At 37.8% G+C, this 24,710-nt stretch overlaps 1 protein-coding gene across 1 annotated transcript in view; it reads left to right on the plus strand.

Annotated features, from left to right (window-relative positions):
- The first annotated feature begins 23,991 nt into the window (after positions 1-23,991).
- The window catches only part of MNS1 (meiosis specific nuclear structural 1), a 60,812-nt gene continuing 60,093 nt past the window's right edge, over positions 23,992-24,710 (plus strand). Inside the window, exon 1 of the mRNA XM_061182083.1 lies at positions 23,992-24,080. Within this exon, the coding sequence (XP_061038066.1) occupies positions 24,078-24,080 (3 nt within the window). The 5' untranslated portion in view covers positions 23,992-24,077. The remainder of the gene's footprint in view (positions 24,081-24,710) is intronic.

Genomic DNA, 24,710 nt, shown 5'->3' on the forward strand with positions numbered 1-24,710 from the left:
TCCATTCATCTGTTGATGGACACTTAGGTTGCTTCCATGTCCTGGCTATTGTAAATAGTGCTGCAATGAACATTGTGGTACATGAACTCTTTTTTTTTTTTTTTAATAAATTTATTTATTTATTTATTTTTATTTTTGGCTGCCTTGGGTGTTTGTTGCTGCGCGTGGGCTTTTCTCTAGTTGTGGCGAGCGGGGGCTACTCTTTGTTGTGGTGCACGGGCTTCTCATCGGGTGGCTTTTCTTGTTGCAGAGCACAGGCTTTAGGCACGCGGGCTTCAGTAGCTGTGGCACTCGGGCTCAGTAGTTGTGGCTCGCGGGCTCAGTAGTTGTGGCGCACGGGCTTAGTTGCTCCGCGGCATGTGGGATGTTCCTGGACCAGGGATCGAACCCGTGTCCTCTGCACTGGCAGGCAGATTCTTAACCACTGTGCCACCAGGGAAGTCCCTGAGTAAATGTTTTTGTCATTCACCACATCTAATCCATCATCAAATCCTGATAGTTTTATTTCTAAATTACATTCTAGACCCAACCACTTCCCATCGCCTCTGCCACCACCATTCTCAGCCCTCACTGTTCCACAGCCATGGCTTCCCGACTGTTCTTCCTGACTTCACTCTTGCTGCTTTACAGCTCACACAGCCCTTAAAGGGCTCTTCAAAAACTTACATCATATCATATTTCTTCCTCTTTAAAAATCTGTCCAGTGGCTTCCTATTAATATATAGAACAAAATTCAAACTTTCTAGTCTGGCCTTCAAGGTTCTTTGTGATCTGACCTTTCCTACTATCCAACCTCTCCCTCATTCTCCCCTTCATTCACTCTGTTCCTGCTGTACCTCCTTTTTGCTGTTTGTGATAGCCTTTGCCTCGGAAGCTCTTTGCCTAAATCTTCATGTGGCTTGATGCGCACACTGTTCAGATCTCTGCTCACATGCTATCTCTTTAAAAGAGTCTTTGCTGACCTAGCCTCTCACAGCTAAAATGGTCACTATCCCTCCGCCCAGTGGTCCTCTATTTTAACCTTGCTTTATTCTCTTCTTAGCTCTTATTATTATCTGAAATCATGGTATTTGTTTATTTCTGTCTCCCCCCCCCCCAGGAGGAGACAGGGGACTTGTTTTGTTTATTACCAGTAGTTTCTCAATAATTATCTGTTGAATGAATTGTTAAATCCGGACTTGGAATTCAAACTGATAGTGAAGCAGACTGTACTACCAAGTTGTCACTGTGAGGTAGATGAATAATCTCAGCACGAGGCATAGTTAATTAAAGACTCTATCAAAGGTGTTTTAGGAGAGTCTCTGCCTTAGCCGGTAGGCAGGCTGTCTGCCCTAAACTTCCTTCCTTCCTCTAGTCATGGTGTCTGAAACTCTCCCATTGGCAATTCAGATTCATGCCTCTATGTTGGAAGATTTTCACCTCCTCTTGAATTCTCTACCAAAATTCAAATGCCTTCAGCATGTGTCTATTGGCTAATAAAAGATTCAGGAAAAAGGATTTTCTGAGAGATCAGACCAAGAACAGAAGGGACTAAGAGCAGAGGGAAGGCAGCTGATGGCCATACTAAATTTTCTTCACCGTGCTATAATGCGTTTGACAGAGTCACTGGAGGAATCAGTCCTATAGAAAGCTGGATTGCTATAGGCCTTAACAAAAGACTTTCTGTGTGGATTCCAATGGGACTAGCAACCTCCTAATCTCTCCCTCTCCTGTGTACTTCCTATTCCACTCCGCAATCCTCAGTATAATTTCCTGCATAGGGGGACTTGACAGTTTGGTAGTCTACCCTCCTGATTGTTTTTCTATCACAGTAAATCAACCAGCCCAACCTATATCCTTAAGAAAATAGTGATTTTTAAATGCCTAAACAATATGTTATAGTATTCTTAAATGCTAGTTGAAAACATTTTCTTATTATAAGGTAATACTTATATTTTAAAAACACGTTAGAAACAAGAATTTAATTTCCCTAGTATTCAAATTTGGGTTCCCTGAGAAGTAGACTCAGAGATGGAGATTAGCATGCAGAGCATGTAGCAGGGAGCGCTCTTGAGATCAATATTTGTGGAAGGGAAGGAGGCAGGACTGGGCAGAGGGAAAAGCTGAGATCAGTACAGCTTCCACAAAGGCCTCAGCTCAGCCCCTGGAGAGCTCTTCAGAAGAGCTGGGATGCCCTTTTAGAGTTGACTCCCCTTGCAGTGAGGAAGCTAGGGTTTCAAACTCCCACATCAGACAGACATTGGATGCAAGCTGATCCCCTGTGAGAGAGGGGGCTGTGTGCCCAAGGGCAATTTCTGGAGAGGACTGACAGCTGAGGGTTATCTAGTGACAGCACTCCTAGCATCTAGGAAAATAAGTCCTTAGACCAGAATACAGATCTGGGGAACACGACACAGCATCCATTACACCTAGTGTTTTCATGTTGATGTCGCTTTTTGGTTGCTAACATTATTCTGGGTATCTATTGCAAGGCAGTTTGATTAATTATGTACTAAGAATCTCCCTCCACTGAGTTGGCTTTACTACTGAGGAATCTTTTCTTGTTCATGCTGTGCTTCTGAAATACTTTCACTTTTCTGTCCATAACATGTGCTATATTCATATGCAGACGAGAACTTTGTTTTTTGATGTTGTTGTCATTCTTATTTAACATTTTGTGAAGCACTCACAGGATGTACGAGGGTTCTCAGATTGTTTCTTGGCCATCTGCAGTGGCCAGTCCGGATGATTAGAAAAGTAAGATTCGACTCTCATTAATCCTGCAGACTCATTTGAATCCATGTCCCAGAATTTTCTTTAAAATAAATAAATAAACAAAATAAATAAATAAAACCCTCAGCCTAGATGATGTTGGAGGAACTAATTACCCAGGCTTCCCATTATAGTTTTGTCTGTGTAAGGACTGCCAACTGGGGCCCTGAGTAAGCGTAATTGAGAATTAATGTGTTCTGCGGCTCAGAGTTGGGAAATAAAACTGGGACGACCCACATAAAGGAAAAAAAGATGATTCTTATCGTGTAAGTGAGGCAATAAGGACCCATGATTGTTGGCTTTATTGCTCAGGCCTAGCCCACGGACAAAGACAAAAGGACCTTCTTTCTGCTATGGTTTTTCAATCTGGCAAATTTGGTCTCTGAAATAAGACTAAATTATACCTTGTTCATCTCTGCAAAAACATGGACATGAAAGAGCAAAGAAGTTATACTTAGTAAGTTCAACACATGTCCCAGCGAGCGTTAAGCAAATAATAGATTCTTATTTGAGATGGTCTACTTGTCTGGAATTCTAATATTGTGGTTGGGACTGGGAGTTGGTATCAGGTGCATCATGGGCCTATGTCCCTCTCCCTGCACTACTCCCAGCATCTGAGGATGATGAGGGAAGGTCACTTTTTTCCTTGCAGCTTTGGTTTATTGCTAGGGAGGCTCTACTCAGTGTTTTTGTTTGGATGGCAATATAGTCCAGTGGCTTGGCATGTGACTCTGAAATCCTGGCTTCATAACTTAGTAGTTGTATTATGTTAGGCATCCTAAACTATCTGCTCTGATCCCTTAGTTTCTTCCTCTCTAAATTTACAATGACCAGAGTTCCTACTCCTAGAGTTGTTAAAATAATTAGACAATACATGTGAAGTGCTGATGGTGCATAGTAAAACCAGCAAATATTAGGTATTATTGTTTGCACAGAATGAGTTCACAGGTATAAGATTAGGTTGAGAGTCACTTGGACAATTTCTGGGACAAAGAAAGGGGCAGATAGATTTGGTTGAACTGCTAATTCTTTTAATATATACAATTAAGTAAATAAAATAGCAACAAAGAAGTTTCCGTGCAGAGTTGAAACCAATGAGATAGATTCCCTCTTTTAAGTTAGATCTAACTGTGGGAGCTGGATTAGATAATTTATTGGTAGCAAAGGTAATATTAAATGTTAAGTTAGGAGTGGCCATTGCTGTCATTGCGAGTCCAGGAATAGTCATTTCTGTCAATCACAAAAGATATAAGTCAGTCAAGGAATTGTATTTTCCTATACCAAAAAGCCTTCCCTAGCTGAGCAGAACAAGATGTAGACTCACCAAACTCAACAACCTGCTTTTCTTACAAGAAAGCATTATAAAACTTAAGAACAGAATTTTAAATTTTGATCTGGTAGCCAACTTAGGCTCTGCTCCACTAAGGTATTATTAACTGGGTAGGAAAAATGGGTCTCTGTAAAACCTAAAACGTTTCTAGCACACGTATTCCCTAATCTAGGTATTTTATTTGGAAATTTTTAACTTCTGTGTTAGAATGCCTGTTGATTTTTATGTTTAAGAGAAGTGTTTCTTCCATATCATGTTGTCTTTTCTAGTTGAATTTGCTCCATCTTTATTCACTCAACAAATATTTATTGAAGGGCCACTATGAACCAATTAGGTAGTAGGTCGGTGTTCTGAGTGGAGGAAAAAGGAGGAGGATAAAAACGGTTAACAGGCAAATGTCTTTCAAAATTCTATTGAAAATGTGTATTATTTTTATACTTTACATTCATGTGTCTGAATGAACTGAACTCTATGCTTCCTTAGAGTTGGGACCACATCTCCATAGCATTTTGGTAAAATTTCTGATATCTCTGACAAGCATCCACTTGACACATTTGCTAAGGGATGCTAAAAGATTGTTGTAGTCAGTAGTGGGAGACAGTGACCCTAAGGGCAACGTGATTACCAGTAATATAGTTTCTCTGATTGGAAGAAAGTTAGCTACAGGTATAAATGCAACCTGAATAAATGATACAATTTGTGGATCTGTTTCTAGACATCAAGCTTTAAGAAAGTTTGAGGAGTTAAGTTTTATTTATTTAAAATGAAACACAAGAAAATCAAGCTGCAATAATCAGAAAAAGGAAAAATGGAATAAAGAGAAAAGGGAAGTTAAAATGAAAACCATCGCTTCTCTCTGAAATTATAAGTGTTGGTAAAGGCTTTGGTATCTTGCCCACTACAGGTGAGAATAATTTCTAAAATATAAAGTCAAGGTTTCACTGAAGGCATCCAGAAAGATTAGCATCCAGTAGAATTGAAAGGAATCAGGTTTAGTTTTTTATTTATTTATAGTGCATTCTTCTATTGCTTCTTCCATCCTACTTCCTTTCACTTAAGGGAATCTCAAATAATTTGTTTTGGCTTTTCTGCGAAGACTGTGAGAGGGAAATGCAGGGCTCTACCCATAACCTCCTGAATCAGACCATCTGGAGAGTGTGATTCATTCACCTGCACATTTTTTTTGGTAGTAAAATAAACATAACATGAAATTTACCATCTTAACCATTTTTTAGTGTACAGTTCATTGGCATAAGTATATTCACATTGTTATGCAACCATCACCACTATCCATCTCCCAGACTCTTTTCTTCTTGCAAAACTGAAAAGTCTGTGCGCATTAAACAATAACTCCCTGCTCTTGTCTCTTCCCCCAGGCCCTGGCAACCACCATTCTACTTTCTGGCTTTATGACTTTGACTATTCTAGGTATCTCATGCAAGTGGAATCAGACAGTATTTGTCCTTTTGTGAGTGGCTTATTTCACTTAGCACAATGTCTTCAGTGTTCCTCCAGGTTGTAGCATGTGTCAGAGTTTCATTTCTTTTTAAAGGTGAATAATATTCCCTCGAATGTATATGTCACATTTTGTTTATCCATTCATCCATCTGTGGACACTTGGGCTGCTTTCACCTTTTGGCTATTGTGAATAATGCTGCTATGAATTTGGGTGTACAAAGATCCCTTCAAGACCTGCCTTCAGTTATTTTGGGTATATGCCCAAAAGTAGGGTTGCTGGATTGTATGGTAATTCTATTTTAATTTTTTTAAGGAAGAACCAAACTGTTTTCCATGGCAGCTACACCATTTTATATTCCCACCAACACAAGAGTTCTGATTTCTCCACATCCTTGCCAACAATTGTTTCCTTGTTTTGTTTTTTTAATAGTAGTTATCCTACTAGGTGTGAGATGATATCACACTGTGGTTTTGATTTGCATTTCCCTAATGATTAGTAATGCTGAGCATCTTTTCATGTACTTGTTGGCCATTTGTATCCCCTTGAAGTGTCTCTTCAAATCCTTTGCCCATTTTCAAAATTGATTGGGTTTTTGTTGTGTTGAATTGTATGAGTTCTTTATATATTCTGCATATTGACCCCTTATCAGATATATGATTTGTAAATATTTTCTCCCATTCTCTGGATTGACTTTTCACTCTGTTGATTGTGTCTTTTGATGCACAGAAGATTTTTATTTTTACGTAGTCCAATTTATCTATTTTTTCTTTTGTTACTTGGGGTTTTGGTAATGTCCAAGAAAACACTGTCAAATCTAATGCCATGAACTTTTTACCCTATGTTTTCTTCTATGAATTTTACAGTTTTAGCTCTTAGGTTTAGGTCTTTGATCCATTTTGGATTAATTTTTGTGTATGGTATAAGGGAAGGGTCCAATTGATAAAACTAAATTCCCATTCAGGATTAAAACTCTTCACAAACAAGGGAATAAAACACCTACAGTGTGAAAAGCAGTTTCCAATGTGTAACTTTTATATTACAGCATATACAGTATAATTTCTGTTAAAAATCTAAGTATATATGTGCATGGCTCACTAACGTGTTAATAGTCATAATCTCTGGGTAAAGAAATATAGTGTTCTGTACTTATATTTAGTTATCTATATTCTTACTTTCTAACAATGTACATATAATGCTTTTGCAATAATAAAGCAAAAAACAAACAAAATCTGCAGCAAACATCATACTTAGGGGTGAGATGTCAAACATATAAGTTAAGGTTGCCCCTATTAGTTCTTCTATTTGTCATTTTATTGTAGGTTCTAGCCAGTTCAATAAGGAAGGGAAAATTTTTAATGGTGTAAGGAGAGGAAAGAAAAGCAAAAAAATGTTTATAAACATGGAAACTCAAGAGATAACAGATAAATGATTATAATTTTAAATGTAATTCAGAAAGACTAGTGGATATAAAGTCAATATGCAGAAACAATTTGCATTCTTATATAACAGCAATAAGCAGAAAATTAATTTTGTAAAAGATACAGTGCTGGATGTCTATTTGTCCCTCCAGATTTACTCTCTACTCTTGTCCATGCTTGGTAATGCCTTACTGACTTGTGATAAGAGGCTCCCTTGTTCTTTGGCTTCTCATTAGTTTAAGCAGCGGGAGATCAAGGAAGGGTGAAAGAGGATGGGGATTATATTGCCTCACCTCTCTTCCTGTGAGGTTGTTCCTGGCTGGCTGTATCCCTTGACCAAAGGTCCCAGCTCCCATCAAAGTAGCAGTTTTTCACTTTGGGTTCTGGAAAATTGCCTCTTCCCCTTGCCTTTAGGGTTAGGAGTGGTAACGGTTCCCCTCAGTACTGTACAATTTCTGGTTTCCTTAAACCCTGCTTACATCTTTGTAAATGACCCAAATGAGCTGCTCTTTCCTACTTGAACCTTAAATGATATAGATATTATTTGTGACAGCAGCAAAGAATTTAAAATAACTAGGAATAAACCTAACAAAAAGAGGCACAAGATCTTTATAGAGAAAATTACAAAACTTAATTAAAAGATTTTTAAAAAGACATTCTAGAGATGTACCATGTACATGGATGGGAGGACATACTATGATAAAGACATAGGGTTTTCTCCAAATTGATCCACAGATTCAATGAAATTCCAATCAGTTTTTTTAATTTCATGGAACTTGGCAAGGGAAATCTAAGTTTATATATGTGAACTGAGGGCAGAGAATAGCCAGGGAAGTTTGAAGAACAGCAAATCTGGTCAAATATTATTATAATTTTACATAATAATAGTATTATATAAAAGTATTATAGGAAACATATAGTAATTAAAACCATGAAATTGGTGCATTGTAAATTATTAGGAAAAGACAATGATGCTGGGACAATGGTTTTCCATATGGACAAAAGAATAATAAAATTGTATACTTATATCACATTATATAAAAGATATGTAAATTCTAGGTGAATTATAGATGGATCATGAAAAGCTTTATGAACTCACATTATTAAAGGATTGTTTAAATAAGGCAAGCCCCCCATAAGACATAAAGGAAACAATTGATAAGTTTGACTACATTGGACTTAAAATTTCTGTGCATTAAAAGGGATCTTAGAGAAAGTAAAAATATAAGCCAGAGCTTGGAGAAAACAAATAAAGTAGATGTATGTGTACTACCATGTAATTTCACAAGCACAATGTGGAATTAAAAGCTATTTGCAGAAGTATGGCTCAGTTTTATCATTAAAGCATGCAAAATAATATCACATTTTTTTCAGAGATTGAATTGATTCATGGTATTAAAAGTATAAAGACATGCATGAGAATGATAAATGCTATTAAATACAGAATAGTGTTATCTCTAGAAGGACAAAATAAGACAGGGTGATGTTTACAAGTGCACAAAACAGCTTCCATAGTTTTTCTTATGTTGTATGAAAACATGGGTGTCATGTTATTCTCCATACCTTTCTGTATGTCAGAAATATTACCAATGCAAGTGGACATGATATAAAAGTAGAAACTAGATACCAGCAATAAAAGTTCAAGAAACTAAAAGTTGTGGGATTTAAGTTTTAAAATCTAAACTAGATATGACTGTAATATTTAAGGGAAAAGTAGGAAAATAAAGCATTGTTTAAATGAATAGATGTTAAAAGGAGGATAACATAAAATATTTCCTTATTAACAGGAAATCGAAACTGTAGGGGTTTTTTGTTTGTTTGTTTTTTTTGCTAGAAAATTTACCAACATCTTTTCTACTAATAACTCAATGTTGACCCAAGGTAAAGACTATTTATGGAAACTCAGAAGCCAAAGAAGAATAAGAAAAACACAGTGGAATTAGATGAAGTAGGTGTGGACAGAACTAAAAATCCCTGATCAGATGTCCTTGAGCACTTCAGAAATTGGCAAAGAATTTCACAAAACCACTGTCTATCATTCTATTAAACTCTGGTAGAGTTTCTGCTGAGGTTCTGAATGCAAAAAAAAAAAAAAAATGTCAGCACAAAGACTTTTTTTTTTAATGGAAAAGAACGGCCTTAGTATTAAAATATGTCTGTCAAGTCAAATTCCTTGCCCAGGAAGCTATTGAACCTGTTTTGAAAGGATTAATTTGCAAATCTTAAAAAATAGTGTTGAACTTAAAATCAGCATGAATTGGTGACGATTAGAATCTGTCAGTTGAATCTAATTTTCTTCTGTGATGGGTCTGTTAAAGGGCAGAGACAGTGTAATTAATTGCTTGAGGCTGAGAAACCCAATTAATCTCTAAGCTGACTTTTATTTCATATAATGTTAGTGCTAGAAGAGGCCTCAAGGATCATCTAGACTACTCTGTTCATTTTATAGACGAGGAAACACACATCAGGGAGGTTAAACGATTTGTTCAAGGTCAAAGATACTGTCTGTCCTTGCCACTGAGTCCTGTAAATAGGTTCATGTTGCATCCTTAAAGCTTTTATGAGTTTCTTTGCATCTGATCATGAAATATTATTTGAACATGGGTTTTTCTGGCAATTCATCTCATGAATGTCTCCTTGGAAGGATTTCCAAGCCTCCGTTTTTAAAATTTGAAGCCTGCTCCATAATGTTTATGCAGCAAAGGGGGAGTGGGGAGGGGCCATGTCCTCGTCTACACACTCCTGGAGACAGAGGAGCAGCCCTTTGTGGACTTGTGGAAAAACAGGGGTCCCAATTTGACGGTGTGAGTGACACCTAATCCTGATGGTAACTTGCAAGCCATGCCATCCCTTAAGGATTCTATGGGCCTGATTGTAAGACGTAAGTAGAAAAAGCTGGTATGTAGAGTATTTTTCGAGAAGTTATCAGTCGGGTAGCTATGATAACAAAGATGACATATGAGAAGATCAGCGGAAATGAGACAGCTACTGTAATTGTGGGAAGCATGGAGGCATGCCTTGTGTCAGTGTGGCAGCCACGAGGTGTTCTGCTCAAACCTCCCTTTAAGAGAACCTGTTGCAAGGGTAGTGGGTGTCCGAGAACCTCCAGTTGCTGTGCATTTGGATCTCAGCAGCATTCATGCTGAGCCCTTGCTCTCCCGAAGCTGCTCCCAGCCAATGCCTGAGCATGGCTGGGTGTTTTGGGCCCAACATGGGACACGTCTAATGCAGAGTCTTTGCCTGGGGACTCCCCATTGGCCTGGCAGAGACTTTCTCAATTGTGCTGCAGTTTGAGGCTCCTCCTGTTTTGTTTCCTCTCTCCTTTTACAGGTGTCAGATCTGTAGCAGTTCTGAAGGCTCTCCCTGCTTGCCTCTACTTCCCCTCCTCTTTCATCCTTTATAGACCCTTCCCAAAATAAATGTCTTGACAGACCAATTCTGTCTTGGCATCTGCATCTCAGAAGACCCTAGCTGATGCAGAGTATAACAATTGCCCTGGTTGATGCCAAGGAGGGATAAAAAAATAACTTGAAAAAGAATTAGGATCCTACTCTGCTGGTGAGGGCTGCATAGTAATTGTTTCTGTTTGGTTGTTGTCGTTCCCATTATTATAATTCCTTAACTGTGCTCCTTCATGAAAAAATTCCATGTTTCATAGATTCTAAGCTATACTTTTTTTTTTTTTCATTTTAAACTTTCTGAAATTGGGATAGGTCTTAAAATTGATGAGGTGCCAATTTAATTGGCAGAGTTTTTTTCTTCTTTACTGATGAATAAAATAACGGTGCATCCTACCACTGATGTATTGTAGATTCAGTAAAATACATTAGCTCAATTCAGGTCACCAGATGCTAGGTACTATAATGGATTTTAAAGAACTAAGGGGCTGGATTAGCCTTAGTGGCTGTAATTTTGCTATTTCTTAGGTATATCTATGAGGAAAGGAAAACCCTAAGGAACAGGATTGTATTATAGAGAGATGTACAGCAGATAACTGTTGCCATGGGTATATTAATATAGAAAAGACTAGAGATCCAGTGAAACATTAAGTAACCATAGAAAGCAAGGAAATATGTTCTTTCACTTCTGGCTCTATTCATTCTTTTATTCTTCCTTTTTTGGCTACTTTTATGACTGATAATTCCTTGCAGGCCATAGTCACCTTGTTTTCCTGGTTATTCTGTCATTCTCCCAGTAGTATGTTGTATACCGAAACCTATGATAATAAAGGTTTTCCCCTCTATGTGTTGAACCCCATGTTGGTATGTGGGCATGGAAGACCAAGCAAATTTAGTAAGCTTACTAACAGTCTCCAGGGAGATGGGTTAGATGGAAGGATCTGTTGCCTGGAATCCCATAAATGTATCTGCTTATCTAAAATTGGAATCCTTGGCACTGACTGCTTCTAAAATTAGGATTGAAACCATTGTTTCCCTTCTCTCCAGGCACAGCCTTTAGGCCTGAATAAGTTTCCCCTAGCACTCCCCATTTCCAAAATGGGGAAGTCTCTGCCTCTGAAAAAACATAATTGTTATTCCTTATCTGGACACAAATCAAAGAGTACTGGATACTCAGTAAATAGTTACTATTCTTGTTCTATAAATCCTATGCAGAACATAAACTGTGTAATGTATATACCATTAGTATATTACATATTTTATTATGTATAAATTAAATGTGTTATGTAATCCATGATCTATTGTTAACATATGCATTTTATTATAGCCATTAATTATAATGCATATTTTAACAAAACTGAAGGTTAGGTTTGCATAGGAAAGAATAAATGAGGATCACCTTGATATACTAATCCATAATCGTTAAAAGGACTGGTATAGTTTGTGGAAAACATTCCATAAAATGAGAAATTTGCTATAATTCAGAAGTGACGAGCATCTCCCTAAGATTGGGAAAGAGAGGCAATGTGATCTAATTCAGTAGTTTTTAAACTTTTTTGAGCTTGACCCATAGTGAGAAACACATTTTACGTCACGATCCAATATATACATGCATTCTTTCTTTCAATAACTAAAAAGTTTCACAAAACAATACCCATCTTACTAGATTTGACGCCCTCTAATATTTTTCAGGCTATTCTATTTCTGTTTAAATACTGTTCGTGATCCGCAGTTTGAAAAATTCTGAACTCATGAAAAGAGCGTGAGCTGGGGAGACAGACTTGGTACAAAACTCTGTCCCACTATTGGCCTTGTCTGTGAACTTGGCAAGTTGTTTCTTCTGAATCTTGTTTTCTGCATTTGTAAAACGAACTGGGTTGTTCTGATGATTATAGACAATTATATACGAAGTGACTGGCATGTAGTAGGTGCTCAATAGATGATAAGGTAGCAGGATAATACTTTCTAATATTAACTGTTTTCCACTACATTTCCATATACACCTTGCCATCTGTTACCTCAAGGTAAGCTTGTTACAGAATTTCTGGACCATTCTTTTCTGTTAGCTCTATCACTTGATGGATACAGCTTCTTTCTCTCTTTCCCCCTCACACTCCCTACTCCTCCCTCCCCTCCAGCAATGGACCTAGCAGGGCTGGGTCTGAGGACAGAACAATGGAAACAGCCTTGTACCAGTACTTCTCTGCCTGGCTCCAAGTTCGAAGCCAGCTTGGGTCCTTTGACTCCCTCCGCAGGGGGCTGCCTTCTTCATCTGCCATTCTTCCTGGAGGGTTATTGTGTCCCTCTTCCTCCCCTAGGACCTTAGAGTTACTCCTCAGGTTCTGAGTGCCCAGTCATTCTCCTTTCCTGTGAGGGTGCTTAGGCTCCCCACAAATCACCTCTCCCTGGCCTGCCCTCCAGCCCTCCAGACACACCCACATTTCTCTAGGTACATAGCTGATGTGCTATCATTTACTTTAATCATTCCTTTATCATTGCATATTTCAATCACCCCTCATTTTTTGCTAAATTAGAAAAATTTACAATGAATATAATAATGCATTTAGTGGTTTGTAAGTTGGAGTCTTGTTAATTTTTAATTAGAAAAAAATTGCCATAAATGTACCAAATTTGATCAAATTAGGCACTTTTTCTAAAGTTAAGAAATGAAAAAAATACCTTTATAAAGGTAATTTACATATATATCTACATATATATTAATATGTATACATATACTTTTAAAAATCATTAAGAGCTTTATAATTCAGAAGCGGATGCCTCTGCTCTTCACAATGAATTAAGTGTGGTCATCTTTGCTTCACCACTAACCAAATTACAGTCTCTGTGCACTGTAACACTGGACAAATCCCTAAGCAACTGTTATTTCACATCACAAGTTCCATACCCTGTTTATGTACACATGATTTTTTATATATTCCAATCCCCTATTTTACTACTAATTTACATCACTTTCATTCAATCCTGTGCCTATACCTGTTTGTCTCTACTTTGTTTTTCTCCCATGCTTAGAATTTGACGTTCAAGGCACAAAAAAAGGATATTTGAGGCAATTATCTGGATGAAGGTAATTTTTTTCCAATTATATGGTATTATAAACAAAAGTGGCTTTTTACAAAATTACCCAGATAAAATTGTGTTTGTATCCACAACGAATAAGCCTTCTTTCTGTGTAGTGTTCCCCAGCCCTGGAAATGAGTATATAGCAATTCTGCAGTTATTTTCCAGTTTTACTTCAGAATTTACAAAGTCAGCAACTTCCTGGTCCCTGTAGACTTGGTGGGTGAGCGTGCCAGAGCAGGAGTGAAAGAGGGAGAGCAGGAGAGGAAGAGACCCACTACTCTAGGTTTAAATGGGGCAACAAATAAGCCATTTAATAGTGCCCTTCCCCTCACCCCAAACAATTATGTGACACTTGATCCCATCCTCACATAGTCAATGTGAGTCCCAGCTTATGGTGGCTAAAATATCTAGAAACAGATTTCATTGTCTTAATGAAACAATCAGATTCAACACATGGAAGCCGGCCTATTCTGAATCAACCAGAACGTAGTCATTTCCTAACTGCATATAACAGAGAGAAAAAGTACAAAAGGAAGTTATATACGATGAAACCATTAAATGCAGATTTGCCACAAGGCAAGATGGTAATGCTTGAACATTATGAAGTGCAAAAACTGCACAAACACATTATATTTTAAACACTCCATCTATTTAACAAACTATGTACGCTCTTCAGCTAAATAAGATGAATTGAGATTCAAGAGGCAGCACCGTACTGGCAAATCTCATCCTAAAGGCATCCATTAATATAAATCAACAGTAGCAATTTGGTTTGATCATTTATTTGCAAGAATCATTAAGGTTTATTAGCATAATTATTCCCTGTGGGATTTCATGTCAAGGAAATGAAAAATGGCATTATCAATATTTAAAAGATAAGTGTGTAATGTTCAGAGTACTTAAACAGTCATCTGCAGGTGGTGTCCAGCTGCAGCAAATTAGATTAGATTTGGGCATTTTTATGAACAAAAGAAAAATTGTTTTGTTCTAATTGCTTCATTTTATAAAGCAATACTATTTTGTAAATAATTTCTCCTGCATAGTTAGAACTTACAGTGTGTACCTATTAACATGCCTTATTTCATATCAGCACCTCCGATATGTTCAACCCTTTTATGTTGTAACTATTGGGGAACATTAATCAGTATAATCCATCATTTATTATCAGGGAAAGCTTTTTCCCTTCAGTAATCTAGACCTTTAGTCTAGACCTGTAAGTGAAAAGCTATATCCCAAAGGGAAATGAACCAGGAGATTTCACCTTAATTCTGGGAGGGCATAAATCCATCCTTAACAATGAAATATCGTTTATAATAGTAATAATTTATCATGAGACATCTTTAAATGTGATAATTGTCTTTTTAAAAAGCCATACAATGGAATATTATTCAGTGATAAAAATAAATGCTCTATCAAGCCATGAAAAGACACGTTGGAACCTTAAATGCATATTACTAAGTGAAAGAAGTCAGTCTGAAAAGGCTATATACTGCATGATTCCAACTATATGACATTCCGGAAAAGGCAAACTATAGAGACAGTAGAAAGATTAGTGGTTTCCAGAGGTTTGGGTGGAAGGAGGGAAGGATGAATAGGTGGACCACAGGGCATTTTAGAGCAGTGAAACTATTCTGCATGATATTGTAATGGTGGATACACGACATAATGCACTTGTCAAAATCCATATAGACCTGTACAAAACAAAGAGTGAACTGATGTAAACTATGGACTATAATGAATAATGTATCAATATTGGCTCTTCAACTGTAACAAATGTATGGTGTTAATCATAGTGGAAATTGTGTGGGTGTGAAGGGAAGAGGGGACATATGGGAACTCTCTGTATTCTATCAATTTTCCCGTAAACCTAAAACTGACCTAAAAAGCAAAGACTATTAATTTAAAAAAAATTTTAGGGTAATTTTCTTCAGATAAAATCAGTTAATCATTGCAATTGATTAAATTTGTTTTAAACTGATTTTTTTTTAAAAAATTTATTTATTTATTTATTTATGGCTGTTTTGGGTCTTCGTTTCTGTGCGAGGGCTTTCTCTAGTTGCGGCAAGCGGGGTCCACTCTTCATCGCGGTGCGCGGGCCTCTCACTCTCGTGGCCTCTCGTTGCGGAGCACAGGGTCCAGACGCGCAGGCTCAGTAATTGTGGCTCACGGGCCCAGTTGCTCCGCGGCATGTGGGATCTTCCCAGACCAGGGCTCGAACCCGTGTCCCCTGCATTGGCAGACACATTCTCAACCACTGCGCCACCAGGGAAGCCCTAAATTTGTTTTAGATGAACAGTCAGGCCAAAAATCTTTTTCTCTGACAGACCCCCTATTAAATAGCATAAATTATCGTAGAATCTTTCTACAATACCCATGTGTGGACTAGACACAAGGAGCTATAATTAAAATTCCCTTTAGAGTCAAAGATCCTCAGTTAGAGAAGCAAAATAAATGAAAAGCATACATGTTTGCTAAAATACTTTGCAATGCTGCATGACATTTCGCTATTAGGAATTAACAAATTCTACGCTATTGAACCTGTTATATCCTGAACTGATCCTCATCTCTTACGCTCACTTCAAGGAGCCTAACACTTTGAGGAGATGGTTATGTCAAGAAATCTGCAGCAGGCTTCATCTCAAGTCAATTTATACACAACACCAAGAGGGTAACCTTCTCTCTGTTCCTCTTGGACAGTATTGCCAATGAGTAGAGCAGTAGAGGTAATGCTGATATGCAATCATGTGACCAATGACTCAAGGAGAGAGGGGAGCAAAAGGTTTGCAGCTCCTAGAAACTCTTTCAAGGCTCAACTGAAGCTTTTTATTCGTGCTTTGTATTCTTTTTCTCATGGTCTCAGTCTTTGCCAGATACAGTGGTCCTTGGGTATCTGCAGGGAACTGGTTCCCGGACCTGCCCTGGATACCAAAATCCACAGATGCTCAAGTCCCATATACAGCCCACGGTGCCCGTGGTTCTGCATCTGCAGATTCAACCAACCAGTGATCCTGTAGTATTGTATGTATCTATTGAAATAAATCCCTGTATATGTAGTCCTTTGCAGTTCAAACCCATGTTGTTCAAGGGTCAACTGTATATACCTTTTAACCACAATTTGCTTCAATGTGACTGTTGCATGTTTTAACTTGATTATGTATGGCTCGATCTTTAATCAGTTTCTTCATTAGTACACTTTGTTCTTATTATAATGCCATTACCTTAAGGTAGAGGTCCCTTTGCTAGGGCAACCGGGAGTACAGTGTGAGTACTCTATAACTGAGAACTTGAATTGTACTTGGTCAGAATCCTATTGGTTTTATTCAGCTCCCCTCACTATTGTGATTAAAAGTGTGGCAACCATTCCACAAATCCTTCTTTTTGTCTCTCATAACTTCTGATGACCTACATGGCTTCCCCTTAGTTTATTTGTACTAACTGAATGCAGTGCTTCCCCCACCACCACATAATAGATTCCCTACCTGAATTACCCTTCTAATCATCCTAACACTCAAATTAGTACATTCTAAATATAATGTTAATCCTTAAATGGATATTTATTAAGCTATGCTATGTTCAGGGCTCTGTGCTAACCACATTTTGGTAAATTTAGACAATTAGTACTGCATTTAAACTACTGCTGTGTGTGATGTTATGAAATATTAATTGCATGTTTTAAGAAGCAAATAGTATTGATATATTTAACTGCCTGATGAAACAGATAATCTATATATCGATGAGTGACATACTTTGTGATTTGATTAATGAGTAGTCTCAAAGTTACAAATATTTCCTTGCAAAAACTAATATCCTATTGTGATTTAGAAGTCCATTGTACATGATAGAGCTTACCTTCATCAAGTAACTAAACATTTAAAGATCACATTTGTACCCTGTTAATATTTCAAAGACATTTATATTTATTGATGTGTGAGCATTTCAGATAAATAATGTTGACTTGAGTCTATGTATGCAACCAAAGAATTTGTCATTTGGATGCCAAGCAATTAATCAGATTGTGTTAGGTAGATAAGGAAATGAAGAAATCATAATGTATCTAGACTTTAGAGAAGTCTTTTTGGAGAATTCCCTCATTATATTCTTATAGAAGGGTATGGAAATATTGGTAGTGTATTAGTAAAATTAGTGCATTGGTAAATTGTTGAATGATCGTACTCAAAGTTTGCTGATCTAGTTCCACCTGGAGAGAGACTCTAGTAGTGCATATCAGGGCTCTGTGTTCTCCCAGTCTTACTCAGCATTTTTATCTATGAAGTATTTGAAAATATGAAAGGCATGTTTATCCAATTTGTAAATGATGTCAACTGAAGAAAAATGCACAATGTAAGAGCTGTGAGTTAAGTTTTATCTGGGGCAAAATGAGGGCTATAGCCTGGGAGACAGCATCCCAAATAGCTGTGAGGAACTTCCCTGAAGAGGTAGGGGCGGAGGTCAGTATTATAGGTGATTTTAGTGGAGGTGGATACATGCAGTCAAGTTTACTTTTTTTTTGTAAAAAGTAAACTTGACTGCTAGTCTCATGAAGGTTGCTGCTAGTCATGAGGAGCAGATGTCTCTGTTAATGATTTTAGTGTCTTACTGCATATGAGAAGATGCAAGTATTTGGGCTCATAAAATCTTCTCCTGAAAGTTTCTAACTATCTGAAGGCCTGTTCTGCTAGTTGTTCCCAGAGCACAGAGTGCCTCATTCCTGATCTCCACCCTGAACTCCTTTCAGGGTGTATTGAAGGTCAGTTACTGCAGTGGCTAGTGACTTAATCGTTGTAAAGGCAGATGGCAAGTGCCAATTTTTAGATAGCAATGACATGACTCTGGGTTATCGAATTACTAGACAAACATGTTGCATGGATATTTTGGAGAACAAAACCAAGAATTAAAAATTGCAGTCAAGACTCTGAGATCACAGGGATTAAAGGAAGGAAACTGGCTAGTAGCTTCTAGAAAATAAAGAAGGGAGAGAGGAAAATGTGAGAAAGGAAATTAGAGGTTTTCCACTCTAACTACTAATAATCTTTAAAATCAAACATTGATTTTGATTTAAAAAGGCAATTAATGCTGCAAAAAGTTTTGTTTTACTTAATCATTTTCACCCATGAAATTAAACAGAGATAGTGGTTGTATCAGTTAGGAATTGCATTTGGATAACTGTAATAGAATCCCAGATGGAGAAGAGGACACAGAGGCTTAGACAAATTAGTTTACTTTTCTGTCAGATAGCAAGATGTCATGAGTTAGGCAGCCCAGGGCTGGTGTGGTAGCTCTGTGGTCATAAAGAAGCAAGGCTCCTTCTCTTTTTCTGCTCTACCATCCAGAGCATGTGTTAGCTCATTGGCAAGACAGCTGGTGGACTTTGTCATCACATACTCTTATTAAGGACAGAAACCCACACATACAAAGGCCCTCTGACAAGAAAAAGCTCAGAGAAGTATATTTTGGCCAAAGTTTGAAGAAGAAACCTGAAGGGCTAGATATATAAGCCTTTACAGGTCAGGTTGATGGTTTTAGACTTTCTTTAAAGGCCAAAAGAAAACAGTGAATTCTTATCATTAAGGGAAGTTTTTCCAATATGAGACACCAGAGAACTAGTGTGCCAAGACCTGTCTAAAATGCTGAGACTGGACCAGGATAACAGAGAACCCCCTTCCTCCCACCTCCTGGCTAGTAAGCAGGAGCAACAAAGAAGAGCAATCTACTGCTGGAGGAGGAGACGAGCATGGAGAGAACCTCTGACATGCAGGAACACAGGGAAGGCCTAAAGCTAAGGGTGAGTCAGGAATGTTGAGAGAAGCAATCTGGAAAACCAACCCCCAACATAAGCACAAGATAACACGAGAGAAATTTGAAGACAGTGGTGCACTGAAGATAACCGAAGCAACATAAAGTTCAAATCCAGCTCAACTTCTGACTATACAGAGTCAACCTCCTACATTCACTGTAGGAGAATAGGTGTGCTATTGCCAGGCATAACTATGACTTATCTCAGTCTCTGATGTCTTACACATGATGTCTGGCATTCAATCAAAAAGTATGAGACACACACACACACAAAACCAAGAAAAAACACTGTAAAAAGTGTACAAAGGTGAAGCAGTCAACAGAACAAAACTCATATGACCCAGATGGTGAAACTATCAGAAAAATTTAAATACTATAATTAATATACTAAAGTCTCTAATGGAAAAGATAGACAATATATGTGAAAAGATGGGTATTTTTAGCTGAGAAGGTGGAAAGTATAAGAAAGAGATAATGGAAATATTAGATAAAAACAAAATAGTAATGAACATGAAGAATGCCTTTGACAGGCTCATCAGAAGACTTGACATAGCTGAGGAAAGAGTCAGAAAATTTGAAGATGTAGCAATAAAAATTACCTAAACTGAAACACAAAGATAGAAAGATTGGAGGAGGAAAAAAACAGAGCATTTGAGGGCTTCATGACACTATCAAATCACATAACATATGTGAAAACCTATGTATTGTGGATTTATCTATGTAAATAAAATGTATGATAACAATAGCACAAAAGATGGGATGGAGGAATTGAAATTAAACTGCTGTAAGGTTTATATATATGTGTGTGTGTGTGTGTGTATATATACACACACACACACATACATACATATATACATGTATATAGTAAATCTTAGGGCAATCACCAAAAAATAAAGAGGTATAAATAATAAGCTGATAATGAAAATAAAATGGAACTACAAAAAATAATCAAAAAGAAGAAAGAAAAAGAGAAAACGAATCAACAGATGCAACAAATATTTTAAAATTTGCAAAATTGTAGATATCAATCCATGCATAATATCCATAATGATATGTAGATATAAATGGCATAAACACACCAACTAAAGGATGGTGATTGTCAGATTGAATAAAAAAGCAACACCCAACTACACACTATCTACAGGAAAGCCATTTTAAATATAAAGACACATTAAAAGTAAAAGCAAGGAGAAAGATATATTATGTAAACACTAGTTAAATAAAATCTGGAGGGCCTACATTAATATCAAAAAGACTTCAGAACAAAGACTATCACCAGGGAAAAAGAGGGTCATTTCAGAATGTTAATGTCAAAATATTTTTAGGACATAATAATAATCCTAAAGGTGTATACATCTAACAATAGAACTTTAAAACACATGTAGCAAAAAAAGAAGTGAAAAGAGAAATAAGCAAATCCACAGTTATTCTTGATGACCTCAACACTCCTCTCAGTAATTAATAAAGCAAATCAATAGAAATACAGTAAGGATATAGAATACCTGAACAGCATTCTCAATCAACTTGACCTTATTGAACATCTTGCCCAAAACATCAGAATACATATTCTTTTCAAGGACACATGAAACATTCACCAGAACAGACCGTATTCTGAACAATAAAACAAACCTCAATTAAAAAGATTTGAAATCATACAGAGTGTGTTCTCTGACCATAATGGAATTAAACTAGAAATCAATAACAAAAAGACACCTGGACAATCTGAAATGTTTGGAAAGTTAACAAAATGCCTCTAAATAATTCATGGGTCAAAGAAGAAGTCTCTGAATATTCTGAATTGAACAAATGAGAATGCACAACATATCATAATCTGTGGGAGGCAGCTAAAGCAGGGCTTAGAGGGAAATATAAGTTATACATTTATATTTGAAAAGAAGAATGGTGTTAAAGATTTAAGCTTTCACCTCATGAAACTAGAAAAAGAAGAGCAAATTAAACCCAAAGCAAACACAGAAGAAAATAATGATGGTAAGAGCAGAAAACAATGGACTTGTAAATTAAAAAAAAGTAGAAAAAAATTAATAAAACCAAAAGTTTGCTCTTTGAAAACATAAATAAAATTAATAAAACTAACTGATGAAGAACAATACTCAAAGTTATTTCAGGTTGAGCTTTCTCTTGTGTGCATAACAGTAATATAATTTCAATCATTTGTTCATTTAACAAATATTTATTTATCACTTACTATATGCCAAGCACTATTTTAAATGCTTGGGATACATTAGTGTTCAAAACAACAACAACAAAATTTCTGCTGACAGCCCAGTCAACAAGGTTTAATTAGAGGCTACTTTAAGAGAAGCTATACAGAAGCCGTGATTTTCGTAGAGTTCTTTTGGAAGTTGCTAGACTAACAGGGGATTAAATGCAAATAATAGTTACATCCTGGTTTCAAAGTGTTTTGTACTGTACACACCCTGTTGTCAATTTTACTTTTGTAGTAACTGGGTTTATAAGACTCCCAAAAGACAGAAACATTGACAATATTCTCCCTATACACACACACACACATACACTTGCACAAGTCCCTTCTGATGTTAGAAAACAATTTGAGTCTAAGGTGAGGTCTAAAAGCCCATTAGGGTTATCTATTTGCTATTAATCTCTTTGCATTTCAGTTTGGGAGGTTTCTATTGACATATCTTCAAGCTCACTGATTCTCTCTTCAGTGGTGTCCAGTCTACTGATATCCTATTAAAGGCGTTCCTCATTTGTTAGTGTTTTTGATTTCTAGAATTTCCTTTGGATTCTTCCATTTCCATGTCTCTGCTTAAATTACTCTTCTGTTCTGGTATGTGGTCCACACTGTCTGTCAGATCCCTTAGCATATTAATCATAGTTATTTTAAATTCCTGTTTAATTCCAAATGTGTGTGAGAGCTGAGTCTAGTTCTGATGCTTACTTTACTTTTCAGACTGTGCTTTCCCTTGCCTCTTAATCTGCCTTTAGCCTTGTAATTTGTTGTTGAAAGGTGGACACAGTATATTGGGTAATGGGAACTGAGGTAAACAGGGCTTTAGTGTGAAGTTTTTTTATTATATGGCTAGGAGTTAAGCTGTGTTTAATGTTTGCTGTAGCTGTAGGTTCCAGAGGCTTCAGATTCCTCTGTTTTTTTGTCTCCTGTTGTCTTTGGATTCCCTAAGTAATTCCTTGTTAGAGTGTGTGTTTAGAAGGACTTCCAGCTGTAATCAACTGTTATTACACTGGAGTATTGTTGGTGTGGTGATAAAGTGTGGGAAAGGGGAAGCATTTTATGGTTTTATGGTTAAGTCTTTTGGTAGAGCTGTGTCCCTGGGCTGTGACCTTCACGAATATTCCTTAGATCCCCTTTGTCCACTTAAGTGAGACAGGAAGGCTGGAGGCAGAGAAATGTCCTTGCACCAGGTAGAATAAGGCTCTGGTAAAATCTTTTCCTCTGTAAAGTAGGCCTTTATTGTGGAGAAGGCTCTGGACATATTTCACAATGATTCTTCTTCTCAGCCTCCTGCCAGGACCATGGGAGATCTTTTTCGGTTCTTCATTGCGAGAACCTGGTGAGATTCCTGGAGACAAAGCCCAGAGCAGTGTGGAGGCCTCCCTAACACGGCAGTCCCCACTAGTTTCACTGATTCTAGTCCATACTCAGTCTCCAGCAATCCATCAAAACTACCATTTAATTATTCCTAATTCATGGCTTCAGGGGCTGTTGCTCCATGTAAGGAGGTCTTGACTGTGAATCTCTGGATTTACCTCTCCCCACATTTCAGGGTGATGGGTTGCCCTGTGACCTCAGTTTTATGATGAATGCAAGAAGAGTCATTGGTTTCGAGTTTATCCAGCTTTATCTGGTAGTAAGGAAGGAAGTGATAACTTCCAAGTTTTTTATATTTTGGAGCTGAAACCATAAGTTCTATTTTTAATTAATCTTTAAGCAGACATATGGCTACACAAGATGAACTTCAAATTGGCCCAAACTAAGCCAAGTTCACATGCTAACTACCTTAAAAAATTTTTTTTTTCAGTTTGGACAAGATTTCTCTAAATATGTCATCTCTAAAATCAATATATTTGACTAATTTCTCTGACCCATTCCTGTTCTTAAGTTCTTCCACTTAAAATGGACTTCAGTGTGTAACTTGCCAATATAATAAACCTAACCAAAATCCTGCCATCATCTGTCCTCTCTCTCATTGGTACCTGGACCTTGTATTACATAGAATAAGATCCACGTGGCCCATATATTTTATTCCCCCAATTTACCAACAGCTTCTGTGGGTCCCCCACAGTGCACAGTTACTCAGCAAGGGAGACCGTGACCGTGCCTCCCACTGCCGAGGACGAATGCCGTCATCAACCCTGCAGAACCTGCGTTGAGGCTGCAGTATGTTCTGTGCACGGAAAGTGACTTTGGCCTCATGTCTTAGACAGGAGTTTGCCATATTTCTCTGTAAACAGTTTCCACACCTCAACTTGGCTCCCAACTCCACCAAACCGACAGATAGTTGCTTGAGGGAAATCTTGGCTCCTAACAGACTGCAAAGGGCTTGCCTCAGGACACATTTGGACTCCCCCCCCCCCCCACCCCGTCTCCTTAAAATTTATGGAAAAACAAAAACAAAAACAAAAAACTTACGGAAGTAGCCGCCCTGCCACGCCTCCCAAGAAGCTCAGCGCTCATTGGATAGGGCTGCGCCCAATGGGAGGCGGCGGTCTTCGCGAGTGGCTGGCGCGCTGCGGCGGCAGTTGCCGGGAGACCATATCGAAACCGGAGAGCTCTGCTGGCGTCTTGGTTTACCGCTTGAGTTGGTGGCCGCCAGAGCGGGAGAGGGGGAGTTTCGTCGGCCGAGATGGTGAGCCTGTCGGGGGGTCTCAAAACTAGTTGGTTGTCTATTGATTTAATTCTAGTTTAGAGCCAGCCTGCTTCTAAAAAAGGATTTGAAGTGCCCAATCTGAGAATAAAGTGGGAAACTCGTATTTGCTTTCAGAGACCTCAGGTGCTATTATTTAAGGGACGCTCCTGGTGGCTTCCAGCCTTTTTTCGCATTTCTCCACAGTATATTAAATCCGCCCGGTAAAAATCTTGCTTCCCACACATCTGGAAATTTGGGAAATGTTTAAGAACCGCTGAACAAATGAGTGGAAATGAAGGTCCAGGAGAGAGCGAATGAATAAATAGCAGCGGGTTGACCTATTAAATGTATATTAGAAAAACGTGACCTTTTTTAAAAACATCTTTATTGGAGTATAATCGCTTTACAGTGTTGTGTTAGTTTCTGCTGTATAACAAAGTGAATCAGCTATATGTATACATATATCCCCATATCCCCTCCCTCTTGCATCTCCCTCCCACCCTCCCTATCCCCCCCCCTCCAGGTGGTCAGAAAGCACCGAGCTGATCTCCCTGTGCTATGCAGCTGCTTCCCACTAGCTATCTATTTTACATTTGGTAGTGTATATAAGTCCATGCCACTCTCTCACTT

Source organism: Eubalaena glacialis, chromosome 2 (genome assembly GCF_028564815.1).
Source record: "Eubalaena glacialis isolate mEubGla1 chromosome 2, mEubGla1.1.hap2.+ XY, whole genome shotgun sequence".
NCBI lineage: Eukaryota > Metazoa > Chordata > Mammalia > Artiodactyla > Balaenidae > Eubalaena > Eubalaena glacialis.